This window comes from Crocodylus siamensis, chromosome 7 (assembly GCF_052110815.1).
Source record: "Crocodylus siamensis isolate JL-2025a chromosome 7, ASM5211081v1, whole genome shotgun sequence".
Lineage (NCBI taxonomy): Eukaryota > Metazoa > Chordata > Crocodylia > Crocodylidae > Crocodylus > Crocodylus siamensis.
Window position 1 is genome coordinate 7,041,747 of NC_143401.1, and position 27,373 is coordinate 7,069,119.

General features: G+C 45.5%; 1 protein-coding gene across 1 annotated transcript in view; it reads right to left on the bottom strand.

Moving 5' to 3' along the window:
- The window catches only part of CSMD2 (CUB and Sushi multiple domains 2), a 645,501-nt gene that overhangs the window by 260,057 nt on the left and 358,071 nt on the right, over nt 1-27,373 (bottom strand). The window contains exons 8-11 of the mRNA XM_090057063.1: nt 24,792-24,879; nt 23,482-23,606; nt 15,327-15,448; nt 3,396-3,499 (exon numbers count right to left, since the gene is read on the bottom strand). Coding sequence (XP_089913189.1) covers nt 3,396-3,499; nt 15,327-15,448; nt 23,482-23,606; nt 24,792-24,879 — 439 coding nt within the window. The remainder of the gene's footprint in view (nt 1-3,395; nt 3,500-15,326; nt 15,449-23,481; nt 23,607-24,791; nt 24,880-27,373) is intronic.

The following is a 27,373-nucleotide window of genomic DNA, read 5'->3' on the forward strand; positions in this document are numbered from 1 at the left end:
GGCTATATTATAGATCTCATCGATTTCGTAGACATTAGGGCTGGAAGGGACCTTGGGAGATCATCGAGTCCAGCCCCCGACCCCACGGGCAGAAAGTCAGCTACAGAGATCTAGACCAGGGGTATCAAACTGGACTAGGCTCTGGATCTGGACCCAGCGGCAGTGGGAGGGTGAGAGGAAGTGGCACAGGAGTAAAGGCAACCATTGTTCACCCTCCTACCCCTAACACATGTCCCAAATGTCTGTACTTGGGTATTCAGTTGTGATCTTCCCCCTGCTCGCTCTGCCTCCTGAATCCCCAGCCCTTTCAGGAGCCCTGCAGACTGTATCTGTGACTGCCCTGGTCTAGCTGATCTTCTCTCTAATGCACTGGAAATGCCTGGGACTTTGGAAAACTTGGTGCAGTTTCCAGTGCTGCCACAGATTCCCCGGTGTGGACTTGAATACGTCACTTTAATTCTTTGTCTCACTTCTTCCTTTGGTAAATGGACACAAGAGCCTCCTTTCCCACTGCAAACAAGCTTGTTGTGTAAGCCCCCCAAAGCAGTTAAAGATTTTCACTAGCCCCTAATGGCCAAGTGTTAGCCTCACCATTTTACAGCTAGGATAAAAGGTTAACAATCAACTTTCAGCAGAGAACACCAGGTCCTATGCAGGCACCCGAGTGAGATGGCCAGTTTTTCAGCATTTGGCCCCAAGCAAATTCCTGTGCTGGGATTTAAACCAGTCACTCAAAACAAGCACAATAAATCAGCACCTGGCTCCCAGCTCCCTGCTGTAATCGCTGTTGTACACTGCTTCTCTCTACAAAACTAAACTGAATGCTACTTGCTTGCAACACATGACACCAGATCAACTGTTTCTTCTGTAAATTGGATTTGGATTTGAGTGGATGTCATCAGTGTAGACTGGTGCCCTTCTGGCCTTTCATGGCATGGGAGGAGGAATTTAATGAAGAAGGCCAAAAGCAGGCCATCAAAAAAAGAGCAGAGACTGGGGTTAAGGGAGACCTATTCAGATAATATCAGGACTTGCCTCCTCTCTCAGGTTTATCCCATCCTAATGGATATCTAAGAGGTCATTTTTACATGTATTGTGGGATGCAGCGCCAAGTGCTTTAATTAGTGAGCCATGCAAATTAAAAGCCCTTGTGCATCATGTGTATCAGTGTCCCTGTGCATTCCTGCGCTGAAAAAATGGCTGTGGCGCACTGTGAACTAAAGCTCATCGAACATGTTTCATGGCAAAGTGCCTTGCCCCCATTTTTTCAGCACGGAGACATGCGGGAACGCTGATACACATGACGCGGACGGCTGCTGGAGCACATCAATTTCCATGCTCCAGCAGACGCGGTTAATCGCGTCTGCTCCAACGTGCTGAATGTCTAGCACACGTAAAGGAGCCCAGAAATTCGGACTTATTCCCATTTTCCAGAAGGGTGGTCCAAGCCCACCATGGGGGTATTTATTCAACAATGCATGCAGTTTTAGCCTCGCAATCCACAGTTTAAAAAGTACTGCCATCCCCCAAAGACATCAAAAACCTTTCAACACTATATATGTGCTTTTGCCCAAGTCGAAATTCCAAGGTCCCTTAGGAGATCTCTCTCACTGTATCTAAGTCATCTCCATGAGAATTTTACCAGGATAAAGGACTCTGGGAACTGATGCAGAAAATGTCTCTACGTTTCTCTCTGTCTCTTTTGCTCAGCAATTTGCCAAGCCCCCCATTCATTCGCACCACTCCATGAGGAACAGTCAGAGGCAGATAACAGAGCCAGGTTCAAAAAGGGACTAGATAGAGTTATGGATGATAGATCTATCATTAGCCATTGAACAGAAAGCTTGGAGATCTTTCCCCTGGTACTTCTAAACCTATGATGGTGGATGCCAGGGCAGGTGCTGAATAGAGGATAGATCACTCTAGATATATTCAGTTCAGTGTCCTCCCTCTATAGGATCCACTTCTGCCATTATCCTCCCATAGTGGGCACTGGGCTAGATGGACCTGATATCCCTCTGACATGGTATGGTACTTCTTATGCTTCTATTCCTTCAGCTTAAAACAAAGAAGTCCCTTCGATTACTATCTTACGCTCCCTGAAAGACTGCAAAGATAGCCTTAACATGACATAACGTACTTGCTTTTTTAGGCCAGTATTCACTGTAGTTTAAATCATCAGCGTCAAACATACAACTTGCAGAGGTGGTTCGTCTGCCCTGCAGAGCTTCTCTGTGGCCGAACAACTCACCTCTGGGTCTAGCCCACAAGGCTCCTAAGCCAGTGCTCCCAGAAGCACTGTGGCTGGCACCCCAAGAGTTAACAGTCCTCCACCCCTCACCCACTCCTGGATTTCCAGTTGTTGATTGCTGTTCAGCATAAAAATCGGTGGCAGGACAGCGAACAGCGTCAGAGATAACCCCCATGTGTTGGCCACACTGATAGTGGTTGAACAACAGTGGCATTAACTCCTTGGCTGCTGGTACTGACACAACAGCTCTGGCAATTACAGTGAGAAGCCCCACAGGCCAGATCCAGAGATGGGTCACCTGGCCCATGAGAAGCCCAAAGATCCAGATCTAGCCCACCACCTCCTTTGAGCTTGACACTTTTGGTTAGCATGTTTGGTTACTCTGCAGGTCTGTGGCACTTTGTGAACCTAATCTCTTTTAACATGGCTGGAATGGCTTACTCCGTCATATGAACCAATTGCTTTCCTTGCAAATTGAGCAGAATCCCTATAGGCACTAGGGGGGCTTTTGCATGCACAGCAAAGATCCGCGCAGCCTGGTAAAACTAGAATGTTTTACAATGTTTTTTCGACCAAGGTAACTGTCGTGGCACATTACGTCTGCCATCTAAATAATATAAATACAGCAAGACAGATTCCCGATCGCCTTTGACTTTGTGTTAGTTTTTACTTGAGTGCAAAGTGGGCAGAAAACCAAATCAGAATGGTAGCAGATTACACCCACTTTGGACAAGATGCTGGGCTAAGCACAATCAAGCCCAATCAAGTTTTCAATCCCTGTGTATTCAGCATATGTGATGGCTCTCGTTTCTACACTGGAATTTGATATCACCACATTCAATTTCCTAGGTATTCAATAGTCAATCTCCTCTCCTGGAAAGTGTTCTGAAACAGAGACAGCTTGAAAGAACAGGTGGGGAAAATGGGGTAATGGGTTTTCCAGATGGAACAACAATGAAGGGTCTGGTTAAATAAAAAATATACCTTTGCCAATAATGTTCCTTTCACTCCATGGTTTAGACCATAACAGAAAACATTCGCTAACTTTTAGCCAGTGCTTCCCTGACCCTCCAGATTTCAATTACCTATGGTTAGTATCATGATGCTGAAATATTTCCCAAGTGACAAAAGACATTTTACTTACACATAGAGCACAGTTTTCTGGTCTCCAACTTCCCCTCCATCACCCACTGTCAGCGTGTCATATCCTCGCTCCAACTCAAATTCTTCAAAGGTGAGTTTGATAACCTAGCAAAGATGCAGCATGTTAATATGAATCAAATGCTGAGGCAGCCGGTGGCTCCTCTTGTCTTGTTTCTTTATTCATGTATCTATCGAAGAGCAATTTATATGAGTATTATATCTCCTTCATGCTGCAAATGGTGGCTGCTCTCACTTTTTATAGCACTGTGGTATTTCTCCACCAGACGGATGGCGTTGTTATTGAAATCACCTTTTGGGTGTCTGTGCTGCATCTATAGATGTGAGATGCATTTATTGATACAGGCACATGTATGTTGAGTGTGCAGCATGGAGGCTGCATTTGCTGTGCTGTTTGGGCACTGTCACCCCGCTATTCCTTTTACATTTGGAGTTAGGTGATGGATTTGAATGTGCATACATGTATCATTTGTTTATTAAACACAGTACAGCCAGGCCTAAAGCAACCTGGGAACATAAGCTGGTCTGGTCTGGTAGCAGGTGTGTGGTCAGGTGGTTCCCTTCCCTGGCTCCAGTGATTACTGGCAGATGCTATCTGAGGCTCCCTGCAGACATCACTGTTCCTGTTACACTCTGGGTAGCTTAGAGTGATCATCTCAGGCTCCCTGCAGACTCAGACAGACATTATTGCATTAGTTTGTAATTGGGTTCATGGTTTCAGGCTTTGTTTCACATAAGCTTTAGATGGGGTTTCTCAGAAGTATTTACGAGATTTAGGAGTGCAGCCCCACTGAAAGCCAAAATCTGCTGCAAAGACAGTTGGTGCTTTTCCAAGTTCCATCCATTTTTTTTCCCCCAGTGAGTGCTATATTTTGACATTACCTCACTCTCAGACTTGGGGCACTAGGTACAAACCTACTGTGCCTGAGCCTTTATCCAGCCCTGGGTAAGCTGTATTCAGCATGGACCATCCATGTACACACCACAATATTTGCCCTTTCATGTGCTGCAACTGTGTGTCTGTTTGCATGAGCGGGATTTCCCATGACACCAATGAAATCAACAGGAGAGGATGTTGCTCGGCAGTTTCTCAAAAGCTCTAGCACAAAGCAAAACCTAAGCATGCATTTGGTGTGTGAGAAAAACACAGTCACTAAAGTACTCATAACACCATAAATGAGCAAATAGGAATTTACCTTTTTAAACAAATGTCCATTAGCTTTTCTTTATTTATTCCATCTGTATGTCAGATTAGAAATAAACTAATCCAAGATAATAAGGGGATGGACCTTGCCATTCCAAATGTCTGCACAACACTTCACAAACACTGCACCAATAAATATTTTCATCCAAAATGGAAAGAGGAAGCAAGGTGTTTAGATCCTCATTGGGTCCAAATCAACATAGTTACATGGATTTCAGTGGAGTTACACCTGCTTGCACCACCAAATAATGTGGCCCGTAGTCCGCTTTCCCTAGGAAGAGGCACTAAAACCAAGTTTCACCAATTTGCACCAGTTTCATTCCGACTCCAGCCAGTATTGCATTCATGCACCAACCTGATGTGGTTTGGTTTTGCAAAGTGTAGGAGGACTGTTTAAATCAATCAATACTGGAATTTAAAATAAAATTCTATTAGACATTTTTATCCATATTGAAATGCAGAAAGAGTTCCTGCTTACAAGCTATGGGTATACTATCTATATTGAGAAGCATCTCTCTAAAAGAAGGCCACTAGCAAAAAAAAAGAAAAAGACTTCAGTATATGAGGTGAAAAGTCTTGGGACAAAAGCAGAATCTAATGCTCGCAACACTATGAAGGCTTAAGTATGTGCATAACTTTAAACATGCAAGTAATCCCACAGAAATCAAAAGAAACCACAGATCTCAACGGCAACTGGTTTCGGTTGCACTACGGGCGTGCTTAAAGATCACTTGCCTTTCAAGCCCTAGCCTCGTCTCCCATCCCATCTCATGCAATATTAAGGTATAGACCTGCTTCTCACCAGCCTACTATACGATTGCAAAGCCACAGGTATTGTTTAGGGGAAGCTACAGCATGTTGAACAACTTCCGATATTTATTTTTAAGTGGACCAGATACAAAATGTGGGCTCCCGTCTAAAAACTAGGAGCATATAATAATTCAGGCTGAATGTTCTGTGCTACTGTCTTATACATATGTTTAAATCTGGAGAATAAGCTAATAAAACAAGGCACTGTGTCTAAAACATCCGAAGAGGAACAGCGCATTCAGAAGCTGATGGGATCTAATATAAAGGCATAATGGTAGTTGGGAGCTGGTGTACATTAGTAATGATCAATTCCAATTGCTGGTTCTGCCACTCCATTAACACTCTTAAAATCCCTATATATTTAAAAATATATATATAACACTGCTAATATTAGTAGCGGTGCTGAAGTTTTAACCTGTAGAAAATCTTAAACCCTGTAAAGGCAAAATAATGTAATTAATATAAAGAGCATCATGCTGCAAAATGGCACACATCATTAGTTAAACCAGTCATTCAAGTAAACTGAATTTTAAGGATTCTGACCCTAATTAAATAGCTAATTAGATTTGCGTATACTGTAGACCGTCACCTTGTTGCATAGGAACAGAAGACTGAGTGTAATATTTATTTATGTGTTTTTCCACATTATTTTTTCCTTTTCATTGAAGACTACAAATTATTTAATGAATCATTAAACAACAAGGGACCTCTTGGCACATGCGGATACACTCATGGCACAAAACCTCGTTTTAAAGTCATTTAAATGACAGGAAGCAATTAGCAATGTCAAAGAAATGGGGTTGAGTCTGTCTCATGATCTAAAAGCTTGATCTACTGCTATTTCTGATTTGACTGAAGGTTACATTTAGAGAATAAGATTACAATGCTAATAATGTCCATGGAGTATAGCACCTCAAACGAATTCATTTCCAAAGGCTTTATGGATATTAATTAAGTCCCCCAACACTGCTTTAAAGTCATTCAGTAAACCTGGCTATCCACACAATGCATTTACAAATAGGTGGTGTTTCTACATGAGGGGACAAGGACGCTGTGCAAGGACCTGCCCACAGCTGGACTGGGGAAGCAGCAGAGATGAGAATCAAAACGTGGGTGTTTCTAAGCCAAGCCACTTAATCCACAGTTTCCTTAGAGTAAAATTGTCCTAGTCAGACTATCCAAAACCAGATCCCTTCTCCCCTGGGAATCAAAGGCCAATATAGAGCCTCCTTTCTACAAGATGGCCTCAGTCCAGAAAAGCCCTTTGGACAACACTTCCCCTTAAGCTTGCAAGCGCTCTGTCCTCACCACTGCCTGCGGCTGAATCCCAGGAGTCAAAAGAAACACAGACAAATAATCTTGCCCTTATTTGAAGAGGGTGATCTCAGACATGCCAATTTTAGTTCCCCACAATGGTCATGCGCGCTTCTCAAGATTGGGTCTGGTTAGCAATGCTTCCCACTTCTGATGCAATTCCTTCACTTGACACAGGCTCCCAATGCAAAGTCTAGGCACCACGAATGGTCCTCAGAAGAGGATCTGCATAGCCCTTGTGTGGTGCGCAGGCCTTGTGGTGAGCCCATTGTACAGGAATGAATCTCAGGCTGTCAGCCAGCCTGATCTCTGCCCTTAACACTGTTTACCGAGGGCTTCTGACTGAGCGTCAGAAAGGACGATGTAGCTCAGTGGACTGGGTTTCCTACAAACATATCAGCCTTGAAAAACTCTGCTGCCCCATTTGTCCAAAGAGTGCAGCCGTTTGATGGCTGAGTATACTAGGTAGGGCTTTTATTATAATTTTCCTTTCCCCCATTATCATCCATCATCACAGTAAAAGCCAGCAGGATGTTTGGTCTAGGCAGCTTTTTAAGACAATATTGCTGGTTTGCAACATATCATGGAGTAAACAAATATCTCATCACTTAGGAGGGATGGGAGAAAAAACAAGAGCACCAGAGTGGTTTATTAGTGGGTTGTTTTTTCTCCAACACAAACACAAGCCTTTCAAGTTCTGTGGGGGGAGAGCAAAGATTTCCGTTTCATTTATTCCCCTCCGCCACCCGAGGGAAATTTATCTATATTTATATCTATCTAGCAAAGGTGAAATTATATGTATATGTATATGTATATTAAATTGAAACCTGGGCAGGGCACTTTGGGTAAAAATTCAGCTCTCTACAAAGGGCCACCCCTGGGGAAATTAAGGCTTTAAAATTGGCGTTCACATAGCACAGTGGTCTCCAACCTTTTTAAACAGGAGATCAGCTTTGGCATTTAAAAGCAGCCCAAAATCTACCGTGCATCGCTGCCACCCTCTTCCCCTCGCCCAGCAACTAAGTCTGTGGAGAGGGGGGGAGATCAAGGCAGAGGGAGAAAAAATTATTTGGGGGTGCGCCTCCCCAGCAGGTAAGTCCCACCCAGCTGGGGCCCCACTCAACTTACCCCTGCTCCTGCCACTGCGGCACTGTCGCTCGCTGTGGGAGTTTGATTTAGCCCCCTCCCTTCCCTTCCCCTCCCCCATGAACTGACCTGCTGGGCTGGGATGCGGGTGCATGCACACAGGCACTCAGCCCCTGATCCCAGCCTCAGATTGACTCCAAGAGGCTCCGAGACCTACCGCAAGAGGCTTTGAGATCTACCAGTGGATCGAGATCCACTGGTTGGTGGACATAGCCCAGTGGGCCAGGTGCTGGGTCTCTGCACAGGGGTGAGTTTTGCCTATACTTGCAATTTCGGCTAGAAAGTGTTTTTTGCTCTGCTTTTAGAAGAGAAAAATAAAATCAGGAAAAACGCAGCAGCTCAACACTCTTTTCCCCACTACCAAAGGACACTTGAAGCTTAAAAACATATGACCAGATCATAGGCTGGTATAAACTGGTAAAAGATTATGGGGTGCAATGGAACAATATGGAGTTGTATCACCTGAGGATGCTTTGGGGCTCTGAAAGTCCCATGAAACATGCCAAACAGGTCACTTTCAAATGAGCTGTCAATTTAGATCAACCGTTTTCTCGCCGAGAAGCCTCACCCTGATTTCAATGGGTTTCATGGAATCAAACACGAGTAGTGCCGGAAGGGACCTTGGAAGGTCATCTGGTCCAACACCCTGCTCTAGGCAGGATCACCCCCGTCTAAAATGAGCTTTGACAGGTGCTTGTCCAACCTACTCTGAAAAACTTCCAAGCATGGCAATTCTACAGCCTCTCTAGGAAATCACCCTCATTTTACAGATGGGAAACGTGAATCAAGGAGGTGAAAGGCCTAATTTAGAAATGTATTTAAACACATGCCTAGATTTAAGCTTAAGAAGAAGCCCGTTGACTTCTTATGTGTTGGGGGCTCCTTTCTGAATCGAAGCTTAAATGTCTTTCCAAAGACTCCAAAAAATATCAGTGACAAAGGTCAGAGTCCTACACAGGTCCTAGTAGCTCCCAGTCCTATACAAGCACCTGCCTATTAGGGGTGTGTGAAGCAGGCCATATTCAATTCAGATTCAGATCTGGTCATAATCTGAGACAGTGATTTGATTTGTAGATTCGGATCACTGTCCCCGATTTGATTCGGCCAAATCTGAATCTGAAGATTTGATGCTGATTTGGAGAATCAGTGATTCGGATATAGACACAGCTCTAAATGTTTTGTCTACATACCTCGAGGTACTGGTGCGGCTTGTGAATGCTGTGATGTGGGGGCACATGGGACATCCCACAGGAGCGTGGGGTGGGGGGCATGCTCAGCAGCAAGGCTGGAAGTGGACCAGAAGTACTTCCAGGTCTGCCAGGGAATGCACATCCCCAGCTCGGCGACTGGCCACAGGAGGACCCCAGGTGACCCCGCAGATCCAGGAGGCACCAGTTGCCAAGCCAGGAGGGTGCGGGGGGGGGTCCTCAGCACATTCCCCGGGGGACCTGGAAGTGGCCTGGAAGTGCTTCTGGTCTACTTCTGGGTCTACTTCCAAGCAAGCTGGCCTGTGCTCCTGTGGGCCACTCCATCCACCCCACCACTGCAGCATTCATGAGCCACCTGCTACCTAGCGGTACATAGAAAACACATTTAAAGCTGTCTATGTCCAAATCGCCAAATCTTTCCGAGTCTCTCAGAATTGATTTGGAGAGATTTAGGAGTCCTCTGATTCGATTCAAATTTGGAGATTTGGCCACCCAATTGGCCGAATCTCCACCAAACTGAATCAGAGACCAAAGCTTTGCACAGCCCTATTGCCTATACTGTCGACAGGTGAGCTAAACCAACCCAGCTAGCAAACTACATAGGGTCAAGGAACAGTTCATTCCCAGGAATCTACATGTAGGATTGGGCCCTTGCTATGAGCACATCTTTCTTCTGATAAACATTTAATTTTGCTGTGGCACGCAGGGGTTTGGGGCTGGCAGCACGGGTTTTAAGCAGGCAGAGGAGGGCCCTTCGGTGCGCTCTGACTTTCTGCACTCTTGACAGATTCCTTAAATAGCAGCGAAAGCTAAATGCAATCGATTTGTTTTCATTGTTTCCTCTCTTCCCAAGGAGTGCCAAAAGCCAGCCCACTCCTTGCGTGGACCCTGGGGACCATGCAGAGCACTCTCTGCCATTTAAACAGGGCAAAGACATCAGTCTTTGGTTTTGAACTACATCTCAAATTAACGCGAACAAGCTAAACAGTTTGCAAGTGACAAGCAGACACAGCAGCTGCTTTTTCAAACCCATTAGAGTATTTTTTCTCAACCCTGGGCTGCAAAAGGCAGAGAGGTTCCCCCCCGCTGAAGACATGCTTCTGGAATAAAGTGTTCAACCCTCTGAAACGCTCACGGAAACCTTCATAAACTGATGCTCATAATTAACGGCTTGTCACTTAAGAAGAAAGAAGTCACAATCTGTTTTGTATGGGCTGAATCCTCAGCTGTCATAAGCCAAGGTAGCTCTATTGACTTCAGTGGGGCTTAAACCCAGCAAGCCTGTGGATCTTAAACAGGTTACAATTTCTTCTGCCATGTATTTTCTGTGGGAAGTCACTAGGTGATGGAAACAACAGAGCTCCACGGACTTATGCCAGCTGAGGAGTTGGCCCTATGGATTCTTAAAAGAGGAGAAGCCCAAGTGGAGAAAGAGCAGGAGTCAAGCTAGAGCGGACAGGGAGTCTTAGAAATGTGGGATGGGTCACTGCCTAACAGGTTTAAGCAGCACGGGGGAAACCTGCTCGGCCGTACTGCTGGCGAAAGAGCAAAAAAAATCATTTCCTGGCTCTTCAGGCTGAACGTGTGATTGGCACAAAAGCAAACAAGAAGGGTCGAAGGTTAGAGTCTGCATATTCAAACACTAAGGAGAAGTGACACGAGGCAGTTCTCTCGTTTGGGGTCGCTGAAGCGGTGGACGTGGTCCTGTACTGCAGAAGGCATCTCACGACACGGGAATTACCGTCCTGCTCCTTTGTGGATGGTGCCAGAAAATCCAAGTCAAAGGCAGCTGCTGGGAGTGAAACACCTCTAAAACCCACCCAACTCACTTAGGTGCTCAAGCATGGATTTAGTTGAGCATTTTTATGTGCCCAAGCTTGAAAACAAAACTCACTGACTCCCTGCAAATGCCTTATTCAAACTCCAAAACACAAGGAATGGTTTTACTCACCAGAACTCTACACCTATTTCTTAAATAAAAAAAGATACATAATAGGAGGGGGGGGCAGGATTAAAAAGGAGGAATCAGATAGATTCTCCTCCCTTTCACTGCCATTTCTATTAGGGCTGTAAAGGATTAGGCTCAGGGTAACGTTAGCAATGTATTCCCTGAGAAAACATGGCTTATAGAATTGGCTTTGGGGAATTAAACACTACTGGCTCCTGGTAGAAACTTTTCAACTGCACTCCTGGACTGGGATACCGCCTGAACACTGATCTGACGTAACCAGCTTTAGCAGCATTCAGTGCGGTTACTAAAAAGAGGGGTTTGGAAGCAAGAGGAGAGTAACACATGCTTACTGCCCGATTTTTCACAGGGACTGAGCATCTGTGTCTACCATTAATGTTAGATGGAGTTAAAGATGCTGATACTTCTGAAACCCTGGCTTGTTCAGTGCATCCCTTTTTGCAGTGGTTAGAGATGCAGGGATATCAGGAACCTGAAAGGGAATTATTTGACATATCAGGTAGGGATTTTTAGAGGTCACAGAGAAGCCCCAGCTAAAATGAAACCAGACTGGCTGTATCAAATCAGGTGCTGCACTTGCTGCACAAACCAAGGACCTGCACAGGAACCTGGGCCTGTAGGTTTGTCTTCTAACAGCAGATTCAGCTCAGCAAAACAACTGCAAGGTGAAGCTCCTGAAACCAGTAAGGCTCCCAGATCACAGGCAATGGAGCAGAGCTCCCTACTCTAATTTCCATCCCATCCCCTCTGTCACTCATCCATGCACTGCGTATCGCTGCTGTGGGGACAAACAGTGGGCAGGATTTCCTGGTGACAGATAGCTCCTCGCTGATAAGGTCCTTAGCTGTCTTGGTCAATGAGGACAGTTCACTTCACTTCACCTCTATTCCTATTCCACTCGGGATCTTCACAGCTTCCCTCCCTTGGTTGAAAGAAAACCCGTTTTCTTCTGATACCAACTTTATTCTGGACTCACTCCCCTCATATGTCTCCCTTCCCTGCCAGTCCTGTCAACATGCCCATCTGGGACTAAGAGGAGGTAGAAAGATGCACAGTAGTACTTGGGTCTAACTGGGTACCTAAGCAATAGTCTGTAGGCTTACTTGTTCTAGCCCTGCAGAGGATAGTTACCCTTGGATGGGTTTCCTTCCACACATCCCCATTAACACTCAGTGGAAGAATCCAGCTCCAAGGTCAGAGCCTTAACATGGCCAAACAACCTACAACAGAAATCAGTGGAGCTATCCCAATTTCTGCCAGCTGTGGATCTGGCTCTGTGTCTCCACTCTGCACAGGTTACGTTATAGAGACATCAAGATCTGGATGAGGGCTTTCCATGTCATAATATCGGTTACAGTTTCATTAGATGCACCATCAGGGATGGCTCTTGTTATCCAGAGCCAACTCTGCACAGCTACATTAGCCTGATGAGGAAGGACCTGTGCCTCTGAGAGGAAGGAACAATGACTTAAGTCTGCACAGGAAAAAAAAGAGCAATTCACCTCCTTGAATTTGGGACATAACACCCTTCTATAGAGCCAGGCCAAGATACCCAACTCTATGAAATGTATGATTAGTGGGACCCCTCCAGTCATGCAATTAAAGGTTCACAGAAACAGCACTCTTGAAAGTTATCAGGACTGATGGTAGAGGTGATCTCTTTTAGTGGACCAACTAGTTTTTTGCAAAAAAAAATCTTTAAAACAAAAGATTTTGCAGAAATCTAGTTGGTCTACTAAAAGAGATCACCTCTACCACAAGTCCTGATTCCTTTTGCCTCTAGACCCCTATGGCTACATCCTGGATACCTGGCTGTTTAATGTCATGCTTTTTCAGGGACATTTTCTTCCTAAAGGCCTGAGCCAAACCCTCCTGCAGTCACTGGAATATCTGGTGGGAGTCAGTAAGCTTTACAGTCGGCCCCACGCCCCTGGTGTCAGTGTGTTAGGGCTAAGCAGCGTAGGTGAGCATGCTCGAGACCGCCCACCGGGCCATGCTGTTGGGAATTTCAATAGCAGAATTTGTTAGTGTTTCAACTAGACTGGAAAAAAGCCACAGAGAAAAGATGCTGGGAAATTAACATCTTGATGAAGTGCTTTCTTTGGATCAGTTGCAGAAGGCACAGAGCCAACATGCAAGCTTGTCTAGGGGCAACAGCCAAGAAATAATTGACTGAATAAGTGTAAGAGACTAATGGCTTGAAATGCAAACTTTTTCATGAACTAACAGAAGTCATATTAGGGGGGGAAAAAAATCATTGAACCTATCTTCCTACAACTGCAGGATATTCCTCCCATTCAAATAATGCATTCGATACCTCAGTGAGTTGTACTGATGGCAAGCACCTGCTTGTGTTCCAGCCATACCAGAGTATTTTCACCACGAAAATGCAGGGATGGAGTTAGCCTATGGATGGAGTTAGGGATGGAGTTGCTTTTTGTACAGATGGACACCTTGGGGCTTGGCGGTGCCATCTGGGAAGACGCACTTGAGTAGCTAGCAGGTGACTGTTTCTTGCCTTGGCATCAGAGCTGGGAGTCAAGCTTTGGTTCTGCCCATTCCTATCTTTGATTAAAAAACATGTTCACCTTCTCTGAGCAACTCCCTTCTTTCGGTTTAACCCTTGTCCCCTCTCTGCTTTTCTGGTTCTTCACCGTGCCTATTGGACTGGTACCTTTCACTGATGCTCTGCTGAAATTAGATGAAAAGGCTAAGGGAGACTGCCGCAATCACTTAGTCTGATTAAGAAGACCATCTCGATCTGGGTCACAGCTGTACAACATCCTTGGTTCCTTCAGCAACACGCAAGCTATAAGACATCTGAAAACACCATGTCCCTTCACTGCCATGCCAGGTGTACTCCACTTGGATGTACATAGTTTATTTGGCAACATGGCTAGGCTGCCCTGCTTAGGAGCATTTGGAAATGTCGGTAATATTCATATGCTTAGAGCCATCTCCTTCCATTTCACTAAATGCTAATAAAGCCAAAGGCTTGGGAATTAGACACACACCACCTGTGATACATCTCCAATTAGTAAAAAGCTATTGTTGAGTGGTTTAGCCCAGCACCATCATCACCACCTTCCCCCAAAATGCAGTTATGAACCAGGGCGGATTCTTATCATGTGTAACATTTAAAAGCAATCTTGAAATCTTGTTTTCTTGTACGCAAACAAGTGGACAATTAAACAAGCAAATTCTGCCATGCAGGCAAGGCCAGGGGAAGGGAAAATGCAAATGAAATGTTGCCACAAGAGGGGATGAGAAAATCCCAAGCTCTGTTACTCAGAACATCTCAGGACTGCCAGCGTTGGGGGTGCAAAGCCTTGAAGATGAATGGAAATGAAGGAGAGGGAGTCCCTGTCCTCCATCCACCTCCCCCTTTGGAAACCCAGCCCATGGCCAATGGCTTTTGCCCTGTGTCAGACATCTTGGGAAGGCTGGGAAGGTCTCCAAACCATGTTTCTAGACCACTCTTTGTAGATGGAAAAGGGGCTGCAATTTGGGTTGCAAGACAGAGTGATGGGAAACAATGAGCACTGCTATCACCACTTGGAGATGCTAGTCAGCTGCTTTCCCATGGGCCAGCACCACTGAGACAGGGCACTCTGCACCCTCAGGGCTCACTGGTTTGGAGACCACAGGTTTAAGACCCTTCCTCCCCACAGACACATGAAGAAGAAGAGAGCAGAGAACACACTTTTTCCTTGCTCCAAACCCAACTAGACCAGGGTGCGGGGGGAGGAGGGAGTGGGGTCTGGCTGGTATATGGCACAAGATGGCATATCATCAGCCAACAGCAAATCTTTGCTGTCTTGATTTTCTTCCACCCTGTGGGGTATAAACCCTGGTTGCTTGGGACCCGCTATCAGTCAAGAGAAAATGAAAATCAGCATTCCTGGCACGGCCCCCCCACCCCGTGCCTTAACTGCAAGCCAGTTTTAATGAAATGCTTTGCTAAGCTGTTTGGCATGTCAGAGCCATTCACATCAAGATATCAAAAGGTTCTGATTAAAAATAATTACATTCACTTTTAATTGCACCCTTTAAAGAAACATATTCTAAACAGGGAGGAAGGTGATGTGTCATGGCCTCCGTAAGCAGCTGAGATGCATTTAGTCAGAAGACATGGCAGCAACAAAAACTAAGACAGCTTTTAGAAGAAAGCAAGCAAGCGCAGGAAAGGAAGAGGAGGAGCAGGTGCTTCAACAAGGAGCGAGGGTAAAGACAATGACATGGAGATGCATCTGCGAGACCTACCTTGGCTGGATTAAGGGCCGTGATCACCCATACACAGTAGGCATTGTTATCATACTGTACAGGGTAGTTGGGAGAAGTTATCACTCCGCTGGGGCCACGGAGGTATGTATCGCACATCCTGGCTGTGAAGAAGAAAAAAAGACAGAGCATGTTTGGGAGGTTCGTTTGTCCAAGCATGTCCATTTGGCCCTTTCTTAGGGAAGGTAGCAGCGCTTGCATAAAATTTGCTGCGGGGAGGGGGGAGGTCCTTTGCAGTACAAAAGAAACAGGACTTTGCTGTGATGAATAAAACGGGAGTATTTATGGAGCCTGATGGGCCCTCAGGTTAGTTTAACAGAGCTTGTGCTGCCTACGGTTACTGCGTAAAAACCTCCTTAAGTCTGGTGCATGGACAGCTTCGCAGGCTACCTTGAGCACTTCAGCTAGGACATATCATTTCTTTCCAATCTGCCAGGCAGACCCTGTTCTCTTTTCTCTATACACCTAATCAAAAGTTGGCCAGCAAATATTTAATGAGGAGAGGCTGAATTAAGTTTGATGTCTCCAAAGACTGGGAAAAACAGATATGGAGATGGCAGCTCTGCTCCATACTTAAAGCATCTTAAGTCAAGCAGAGGAGTCCTTTTGTCACAGGTGTCCACCAGTTCCCTCTCCCTTGGCAAATGTGCAGTAAAGAGCCTTGCCTGCAGGTATCTTTGAGACAAGTACCGAGTGAGACAAGGACCCGGGCCACAGTTTCTGATCTGAAGTAGCCTTTTGGAACTTTTCCAACGGAGCGGGTGGGTGTGCATGCACACGTGTGCGTATGTGTCACACGCTCACATGTGCCATCAGATCCAAAGGTCTACTATGGGTCCATCACTCACCAGAACACATAAGGCTGGACAGAGCTGATGATGAAGGGCTCTGTCACACGAGATGAGCAACACAATTCAACAGCTGCTTTTTCACATAGCTGTCCCCAGTCTATGCGCCTAACAACCAACTCTGAGCCCACTTCATTGTGAACGGTGGTTTTGGGAGGTGGGGGGGTGCTTTTCAATGGGAAGGCAGGACAATAGGAAGTACAGCGAGAGACGTGACCAAATTTGCCCCCTTTCCTCAACCCTCCCCACTTCATTTGACCTGTTTTCACTTAAAGACGACACACACAGAGGAACTGTCTTCTTTCAAACTGAAACTTCGCCCCTCTGCCCTCGTTTCCCTCCCTCCCAAGTCCATGCATTTACATTGCAATCCTGCATCAGTTAATGATGGAGACAAAATCAATCTCTATTGCCAGGTGAGATGCCCAGACAGGCCTTTCAAGTTTTTATTTCACCCCCTAAACTCCATAAAAGTTAGACCTGCTGATGTGAAAGCTGCATCTTCAAAAAAACCCAAACAAACAACGGGTACATTTTCTACCTGCTTTTTTCTACATTTCTCTTCTGCTTGAGGCTGTTTCTTTTTAACTGGATAGCACCAAGGAGTGGGCTAGAAGCCGGAGGCAGGACCATCAGGGGAGGTTGTGCTGAAATAGTGGTGCTGAGGACAAGTTTTCTACGTGTACCTACCCAGCTGAACGCATCCAGAACAGGAAAGGTATCACTGGAAGGGTGCATCACTCAGACAGCAAAGTAATTAGTTATGCAAACCAGCAGAAGCCTCTCTAGTGACTTGACTGGACCATGGTCCAGGTTCAGAGCACCTGGCCATGCTTCCTCTAGCTGCTGCTTACCCATAAAAATTGGCAAACAACGGTAAATGTCCCAGTGGCTCAACCAAGAAGCCCTTGACCAGGACCCAAGAAGATATGCCTGTGGGACTCAGAAGGCCTCCAGTGCCACAGCATCTGAATGCCTACGTATCTTTGATGAGCTGATCCTCGCCACAAATAAAGGACAAAAATGTCCCATTAGCCTCATTTAGCAAATGGGGAATTGCAGCACCGATAGGCTAAACACAACTTGCTGCAGGTCACAAATAAAATCAGTGGCAGAGCAGAAAATTGGGATGTCCTACGTCACAGACCAAGGGGTCCAAATAACCTCTCACTACAGAGAAGTGAGTTATGCATGGCTCCTATGGACAACTGGACACTTGAATGTCTAAGGAATTTGTCATTTAAACAAGGGAAGTGTGAAAACTGCAAGAGGGATAAAAATGATTTAAAACAGGAATAAAAGGCAAAGGGGGGGGGGGGGGATTTTGTCCAAAAAAGAACCACTTCCCATCCCCCACTGAGGTTGGATTGAAAAAAAAAATCAAGTTGATTCACAGAGTAGTAATAACGCAGGCAAATCCTTTCTTATCTCAAACGAAAGGACACTATAAATTTCCTTTATAGTGTCACATATTTATGCCAAATATCCTCTTACACTGATTCAATTTATTCTACACTTGTTTCAAAGAATTAGATGGGATTCTAACGCCTTGCAAAACTCTGCAGAGGAAATTAAAGGGGGAAAAAAGAACTGAAGAAAAAACAATTTATGACTTTAAGGGCTTTAGAGGGATTTAATTAAAAATATTACAAGTTGTTCATTATTAGCATGACAAATATCATGATTATACATGCCAATTTAGGAGGAACCAAACACAGCCAAGGGCAGAATGGGCATCAATATTGGCTAGTCTCAGTTCACATATGCACACTACTGGGTTGAAGGACATCCAAATTACGTCATTTCTGGCCTACTTCTGCTGGGCCACCCGTGGAAACCACAAAAAGTAAGGTTGTGAACTTCTGGTTAATGAGAAAATCCTGTGCAAAGTACTCTGCTTTCTGTATATCCTTTCACAGCATCTGATGAAGTGAGCTTCAGCCCATGAAATCTTGTGCTAGATATATCTGCTCTGGTTTGTCTATTGGGGAAAATCTACGTTGCCTTCAGACTATGTCTGTCAAACTACACTTGTTGGCACGCAGAGGTCCAGGTGGCAATAGCATTAAAAGAGAGAGAATGAGCCTTCCAGAAGTGCATATTTCTTATGGTTCTTGTGCTTTTGGGGTACCTAACCTGAGATATCACCCAAATCAAGGGGCTTGATATTCAGAAAACACTGGATGCCCCAAGTCCTTTAAAAGGAAGGCCATCTTTAGGGATCTCAACATTTCATAGATTTCATAGACATCAGGGCTGGAAGGGACCTCGGGAGATCATCGAGTCCAGCCCCCTGCCCAAAGGGCAGGAAGTCAGCTGGGGTCATAGGATCCCAGCAAGATAAGCATCCAATTTACTCTTGAAGGTGTTCAATGTAGGTGCTTGAACCACCTCCGCTGGCAGACTGTTCCAGACCTTGGGGGCTCGGACAGTAAAGAAATTCTTCCTTATGTCCAGCCTGAAACGGTCTTGCAGGAGTTTGTGACCGTTCGACCTCATCATCCCTTGGGGCGCTCTGGTGAACAGATGTTCCCCCAGATCCTGGTGGTCACCCTTGATAAACTTATAGGCGGCCATCAGATCACCCCTGAGCCTGCGCTTTTCCAGGCTAAAGAGTCCCATGGCTCTCAGCCTGTCATCGTAAGATCTGTTTTCCTGACCTCTGATCATGCGCGTGGCTCTCCTCTGGACTCTCTCAAGCTTCTCCACATCCTTTTTGAATTGTGGAGCCCAAAACTGGACGCAGTACTCCAGCTGCGGCCTCACCAAGGCCGAGTACAAGGGGAGAATGATGTCCCGGGATTTGCTCGAGAAGCATCTATGGATGCACGCCAGCATTTTGGTCGCTTTACTAGCCGCAGCATCGCATTGGAGGTTCATGTTCATCTTGTGGTCAATGATGACCCCCAAGTCTTTTTCTTCTGTAGTGCTAACCAATGTAGCACTGCCGAGCCTATAAGGGTGCTGCAGGTTTTTCCTCCCAAGGTGGAGAACCTTGCATTTTTCGGTGTTAAACACCATCAGGTTCTCGTCTGCCCATTTGCTGAGCTTGTCCAGGTCAGCCTGGATCACCCGCCTATCTTCTGGCGTGGATGCTTTGCCCCAAGGTAACATGGTTACCTTGAAAATGCTACTCACTTCTTATCCTGGCTATGGATTGAAGCCTGCAATTTGGATAACAAGTAAATATCCAGGTTTCATTTACCAGTCAATGTTTTGTACTGCCACCTACCACCATAGCATCTGAGGACCTTTCATACAAAATAGACTAGTGAAGTCCAGAGTTGAGGTTCTTTTTCCTTTACAGGTTATTGTTTGCATCTTGTTCAATACAAGAAGCAAAGCCACCTGAGCCTGGCCTATTTTTTCATTAGTAAAACCTAGCTGATTAGGGATGTGGTCTTTTTACCTGTACAGCTATTCCAGTACAAGTTTTGTGGATGCAGTTGTTTGGTATAAAGTGCTGATACAATGCAATGTAGGACACAAAGACAAAAGCTGACTTAGCTACACTGGCCAAAAGTGAGAAGAAGTGACTGATGTAGCTGAACTGAAAGAAGCTCCTAGTGCAGATGCTGTTAATCACAGCAAATCTACGTATTCACCAGCACAGCTTGTGACACTTGTGATTTTACAGTACTCGGCTCTGCCAGCCTAGTTGCCGTCACACTACAACTTGGATGGTAGTGAATGCTGGTACTCCTACACTTGTACAATGCTCCTAAAAAAGACTCAGATTGATGCCTCTTTCGGTATGGTAACAACACACTGTAGCGGTACACAACTGCTCATAATGCTAGAACTGCATCTGCTTGGCGGGTCGATCATTTTAATTATACTAGTATAGTTAAAATGGTATAACTTTTACGCGTGGCAAGCTCCTGGAAATGGACAGTTAAGAAATAACCTGTCCATAATACTCTCCCTCACCCCCAATCTAAGGAGTTAAAGGCTAGTTTATGACCTGAAGAGGGAGAGCAGTTTATTAAACTTCAGTTTATGCATGAAGTTAGGTGCCCAAAATTGGACCCAGTCCTCCAGGGGAAGCATTATGAGGGAGGAGTAGGAGTGGAAAGATTACTTCACATGCCTAATACAAGATACTTCTGTTGACTTGTGTTAGTACAATGATTGCTTTATTTGCCATATTGTGACAGTGCTGACTCAAGTTCAGTTTGTGATCCCTTATACTAACCCTTTTTTTCCTGCAGAACTGTATCCTAGCCAGTCATCCTTTTGTGTTGTGTTTGCACATTGATTACTCTTGCCCAAGGGTACTACTCTTCAGTTTTTCTTATTGAATTGCATCCTATTTATTTCAGACCATTTCTCCAAAGGGTCATGTTTGTTTTGAATTCTAACTTTGTCCTCCACGGTTCTTGCAACCCCTTACAATTTGGTATATGGTAGTGCTAGGGTGACACTGTAACCCTGACAATCCAGGAATTATGCGAGGCGACTTCTTAGGGTGATCTCTTTTATCAGATCAGCTGCATAGTTAGGATAGAGTTAGACACACTTTCTAATACAAAACATTCTTCAGCACCCCATTATGCTGTTGGTTTGATAAAAGATACATCACCCTAAGACACCCTTGCCTCTTGTATAATTTGGTATATGCAAATGTTATTAACTATATTCTCTATTGCATCATCTAAGGCATTAATATCAATATTGGATAGTGCTAGACCCAAAATAATCTCTGAAGAACCCACATGTCTGCTTTGATGGTAAAGCACTGCTTACTCTGGGTGTGTCATCCAACTAATTGTGCATCCAACCTTGCAGGAGTTCTCCAAGGCTGAGCTATGTATACTTCCCTGATCCTTCTTTTTGCTCCTTTTAACAGAGAAGCAGTTCGTCTGACCTTCCCCGGTTTCCTAGAACTGCACCTGTCCTCTGTGAGATCTCAAAGATAATTCTTCCAGCCAGGCTCCCATGTACCACTTGAATGCATTTTAATAACCTTGGCAGCAGTGGGACATGTATAGCTCTCCTCCCCCTGCTTCACCTACGGCAGGTTCAGTGTCTTTGGGCAATATGCTTCGTAGTTGTACGACAGGATCGATTGTGTCGTTTTAGGAACAGGTTAATCAAGGATTTGTATAGACTAGTTTGGATAGGAATGATCTTGCCTTGAGCAGGGTTTTGCACTTGATGATCTCCGCAGGTCCCTTTCAACCCTACTTTTCCCTGATTCTGTGAATTCTGTGTGCTATGCAGGGTGAACTCCATCAGACCCAGCCCCTCTGAAGAGTAGCTGTCCTAACATCCTTCCAAGCACGGCGATTGTTGAAGATCTAAACTGAAAGGTTGACTTTAAGTGGGATCGTTCTCAAAGAAATGATGCTAATTAACAAACATAATTTCTGCACTAATTGGATTTGAACCAATCCATGCCTATCTATAACTCTGTGGCTGTCAATGTGCTGTATGCTGCAGCCACTCAGAACTTAAAGACTGACAGCAGGAACAGAAGTGCAAGGGAGTAATCTTTATTTAAGTGTTTGTGACATCTCAGTGCTACAAGCAATCGAGGGCTTTTGAAACGCAGTTGTGCTGTTCCCATTCTAGCCGGTCGTTGGCAGCAATATGCATATTGGGCACTCACAGGAGTGACATTTGCCATGCCAGCAGCCCCATGAAAGCGCTCTACAGCCATTGACAGAAGTGCAGAGAGCTTGAAAAGTGCCCGATTGCATGGCACATAAACCCTCATGTGATGAAAGTTCGGATGAAAGCGCTCCAAAGTGGAGCACCTTCATTAACTTCTGTCTGTGCCTGTGCGCGATCAGGGCTGGGCTGGAGGGGGAGGGAGCTGCAAGGGGGGAGGCGGGTGTTGGGGGCAGGATTGTCCAAGCTTCAGGTTATCAAGGATAAACATTTTGCTGAGGAATAAAACATTAATGATCTGAAGGACAGCACTACCGCTTGCTGCAAGTTTTTTCACAATGAAGGACAGGCGAAGCCTGACTCTCCAGAGACTTCACCCTTGAGCACCTGCTACCATTTCTGCCCAAAGGGAAGAAGGAAATGCACATCAGGACCACTCCAATTTGGTAGCATTTTATGCCCACTTTGCACAAAGTTAATGGAAAAATCAATTCATCCCCTCTTCCTCCCCCACCCCGATGTGGAGAGGTCTTTATCAGCTGTACCAAGCCTGGCCATGCATGGGACATCCTCCTAGTCGCCTCTCTCCAACAAGCTGCCATGAAGGGAGACGGGATTGGGACAGAAGTGGGATCTCAGATGGGAGCTAGCTAGCATATTTAGCCTTACAGGAAAAGCTCAGGGAGTGACCTTTCTTTGGCTTTGCATTCTTAAGTAGTAACAGCTCTCTTCTGCCGGCGATGTAACGAGGTATCTGTTTTATTATTACACTCATTAGTGAAGCCGATAACTTATAAAAGGGGCAACTGTCTTGAGGACATAATCTCCCACTGGAAGAACACGTGTACCAGAGGGAAGCAATTAGGAGTGCCCCTGACCCCATGGAAGCAGCACATGTGCTGCTGAACTGATCGCCAGCCGCAGGTTCCCAGCAGGCAAGTATCAGAGCCGCTAACTTGAAAGAGATGTTCATCAGGGGACTGCATGCAGCTTCCACCATCATTATATTTTTTACTTGCTGCTCCAGAAAGTGGGAATGAAAGCCAATTTCTTGACCAATTTGAGGTTTTCCACCATTGCAATGAAAGTGGGGGATGAAAGCCAATTTCTTGACCAATTTTAGGTGTTCCACCATTGCAATGGGCCAGCTAAGCTCCTGGCATTGGCTTTCCACCTTAACAACAATGTTTTATACTTATACCTTGTGCCTTTCCCATGAAGCACCAGACTTGTATATAAGCTGCACAGGGAGCTAAGCAAGTGCCATGATCCCCAGTGTAGAGCTGGGGAACTGGTCACGTGCCCAATAGGCAGGCGGCAGAGCTGGAAATCCTGGCACGTAGCTCCAGGGCCCCAGTTGCCAAACAAGTTTGGTTACTGCCCAATGAGGCAAAAGAGCAAAGTGCAAAGGGGTGAAAGAATCAGCATGCCAGAAGAAGATTAAAAACGGGTCTTGGAAGGAGGATTCAGGTTCCAGAAACTTCAAGCATTCCTTTTCTGAGACCGCTAACCAGGAGGTGAGGCTCAAAATACTGGGAAAAAAGATAGCAGCCCTACAGGGAGAAGGAAGCCAAGGGACCAAGCTGAAGAAGACTGGATGGAGTAGGGAGGGTGGGTCAGGGAGGAGGGGTTCTTATTGCTCCTCATCCCCCAGGTTAACCCCCCCGGTCTCTAACCTCTGCACACTGGCCGCTGATCACTCCAAGCAGCAATCATGTCGCTCACTCTCTTGCAGGTGATGCTTTTGGACCCTTGTAAATCATAGCCTTCATTGCAGGTGAACTGGATGCTGGATCCTAACCTGGTAGACAGAACCAAAGTGGGGGATTAGTACCTGAAACGCTGCCGGGGCCACCACATTTGTCACTTGCTTTCTTTGACTACACTAGTGATTCTTTAATCGGTGAACAGAGACAGTCCGCTGGCCTCTCGGGCACGGCATGGGATGAAATAAGGACATGCGCTTTTCCCGTGCATTTGCTCGTGTTGGCCTAAGGTGGTCATAGCTTAACAGTGGGCGTACGTCTTTCAATACAACCTCAGCAGAATTTTACTAAATGCTGAAGTACAGAGTTTGGCCCCGAGAGATTACATGCTCCACATTTTTATACCAGCAAAATCTTCACATCACACCAAAATGTGTGTGCTTTGTTCTACAGCTTTAGATCCAGATCTGCAGCCGGCATAAATCAGTGTAGCCCCTCCAGTCACATGAAGTGACACCAATTTGCCCCAGCTGAGGATCCAGCCCTTTGTATTTAAGCACTATATTGGCAATGCCTTTTGTCTCCCCCACCCCCTTCCAGAAATCCCTTTTGTGGATTTGAAGGGAATTTGATGGTTTCAGGTTAAATTGATAGGCATATTTTAGGGAACAAAACAGCCATTGACAAAGAAATAAGATTAAATATTGATCTGCTGTTGCTAACAGTGGGCTGATTTATTCTTACGCACTTTAAATGAAGGCCAGCGAGTACAAAGGGGACAACTGCATTGTTTTAAACTTTGGAAGGAGAGAACAATTATGCAGCAGCACATATGCTTATTGACAAAAGATTGCACGAGGGCTCTGGGAAGTCGCCTGAGAAACCACGGGGGATGCGACCGTGCAGCGACTCGCACTAACACGAGAAGGGTTTCTGTTGTTATTGTTGTTGTTTTAAACCGCTCTTTCCGCACTTTGCTTGGGGGGGGGGGAAATGAATTATAATGAACCCTGGTTGCACAGTCCTGGTTAGGAGGCTGACTTTGACAAGAGAAAACATTCCCGGGGGGAATTCATTATAATCTTCGCTTGTCATGGTATTGCACGCACGCTTATCTTTCTGTGCTATTAAATCAGAGCAAGATTTCCCAATATAATGCATTTACAGGTGTACAGTGGGTCTCTAAGCAAGCAGGCTACATATAATGCCAAAGAGACTTGATGGTGGTTATAAACAGGATCTTTAATTGCATGCAGAGCACATACAGAAAAGGTTCTTACCTAAAATCGTTGCCTATTCTTTTGCCTCTCTCTGGAATCCCAGGGTCTGGACACATATTATGTCCCTGGGACACACCAACCTGAGTTACTACAAAGCAAAAACAGCACATACAGAGAAAGAATAGTACAGAAAACATATTCTTACATCAATCGTCTTGGTGGATGTGGAGAGAAAATGGGCAATTGCTAGTTGGAATGCGTTTCTTTAAAAAAAAAACAAAAAACTATGGAAACAAGCATAGCTGAAATCATTTCAGCTCAATTTTGGTATCAAAGTGGTTTACTGCTCAGTACAGCTAGTGACATGGCTTTCCCTCGTTCCACTACAGAAGCACCTTTGGAAAAAAGGATTCTTACATTTTGCAAAATTACACCAATTAAACAGCACATTTCCAAAGCCCGCTATTAAAAAGGCCACCTGTGACATAACAAGGTGAGTGTCTAGCACCCATCAAAATCCATCTGACTGAGGCCAGTGAAGGAAAACAACTCAATAAAGGTGGATGTGTGATTAAAAGGAGAGGGGGGGAAAAAAAAAGCCAGTCTAGGATTTTAAAAGCAGGTAATTTAGTTTGAATATGAAAAGTTGTATGGAGCAACCTTGATGGAGCTGCCTATAAACAGGAGATCTAAAGAGGTAATCAGCACTGGATAAACACATTGCCAAGCCTGACTTGCCACCCCCCTCCCCTGCTTTCCTCTTCTCTTCAGCCTGTCAAATGGCGCAAACAAGCATAGACACTGAATGGATAAAACTTGGATGGCTCCCGACAAGGATGAAATGAGAGCTGGCAACATGTTGATTTCAATTCTGTATTCCAACAACAACCCCCCCCCAAAAAACCTCATGCATAATAATATCGGACAAAGGGACAGTTTTGTCATGGAGCGCTTGAAATTTATATGATTCAATTTTCTCACGTCGCAGAGGGGAGGGCGCAGGGAAAATGTGACATCTCTTGGCAATGATGCTGAAGCGATGGAGCATGAAACATAAATGAGCATGCTTCCATCCTACTTCTGCCTCGCTCGCTAAATGGAAAGTAAAATCTCAATTACGCTCCTGAATTTATGCAATTAGAGCAGGACTCCCAAGAACACACAAGGCCAGATGATGGTACGATGACGGGAAGTGCGTCCTTCCCGCAACACGCGTGCTCCCTGTTTTCAGAGCTGAGCAGTGCGGGGCATGCTACAAGAGGGGTGGGTGGGTGTGAATATTAATATGGGGAAAAGATGCGCACGCACACCAGCTATGGGAAGAGGGACTGCACAGCATTGAGCATGCTAAGTGCGAGGCAGCTCAATATAGCAATTATTCACTGCACAACTAAAGCCCGCTTTGGCTGGTAGGTGCTACAACTGCCAAGCGCCCGAGACACTGGTGTGCTCAGAGGGACGGAAGGATTGATCTGCTCCTCTTAGTGAATGGCATCAATCTCAATGCCCAAAAGTCGCTGCTGCCAAGAAATGCTAGAAGCCTTAATATTACTGGTGTGAAAGCAGCTGCCCCTTCCGGTCAAGCCCTTGAGGACTGGCACTATCTACAGCCCATCACCATAATATCCAAGTACCATAGTTGAAATGAGAGACATGGAAAGAGTAACAGCCATCGCCACTCTTTGGCTTCTCCCTCTCCATCTGAGCCAGTTCATGCCCTTTGCTACTTCTGCTCTGGGGAAAATGTTTTACCGCTGCCCCAATGTACCAGTCACTTCCATTAAACTACTGCCCTCATCTGCACTGAAAGCCAGCAGCACCTCCATTGCTGTCCGCATCCAGACACGTCCTTGAAACTGCACAGGGTGCCCCCACAACACCGCCTTCAGAGAGCAGCAAGAGCAAGACTGCTCTCTACACCCTGCGAGGGGGTTTGGGGGCTGTGTTGCATCCCCGGACAAGTCTCGGCAGGGTGGGAGACGGGGCTTTAGGAGGAATCTGGCTCCTTCAGAAGCTTTTCCCCACCCTATGGGCACACCGTACCATCCTCAGCACCTCAGATGAATTCGGAGACACAGGTTGAGGACCGCCTGAGCAGGCAGGAAGACAAGCACAAAAAGAAACAGAGCCGTTAATGTGGCATGCACTTCATTTTCCAATGGCTGCATTTTTCTAACAAAACATCGCTGCCATCTTCCATTTCACTCGGGGAGTCCGAAAGCATGGAGAAGCTGGGTAGGAAGATTTCAGGTCCTGCTTTGAGCAGAAGAGCGCACTGTTCAGATCATATTTGATGCCATGACTCTCATAATTGAGTTAGCCGTTACAAAAATACCCAGTTCCATGAATGGGCACCTCCCTTCGGTGTCAGAGCTATACAATACTTGGTGGTATTGCTTTATAGTGAGCTAGTGAAACGTGACCACTTGCACTCTCTCCACCCACACCCAAATGTCACGCTCTGACAAACGGATGCTCAAAGCAAAACTCCAGGGGAAGACTCCACTTTTTACCAGGATTCAAACAGTAATCAGGTGAGCCTCTAAAACTAGCATAACTATGATGTGAAGTCACAAAGAAGGCCTGGAGCGAAGAGAGTCTGCCAGCCTTAGTGGCTTTTTCTGGGAATTTGATCCAAGTTT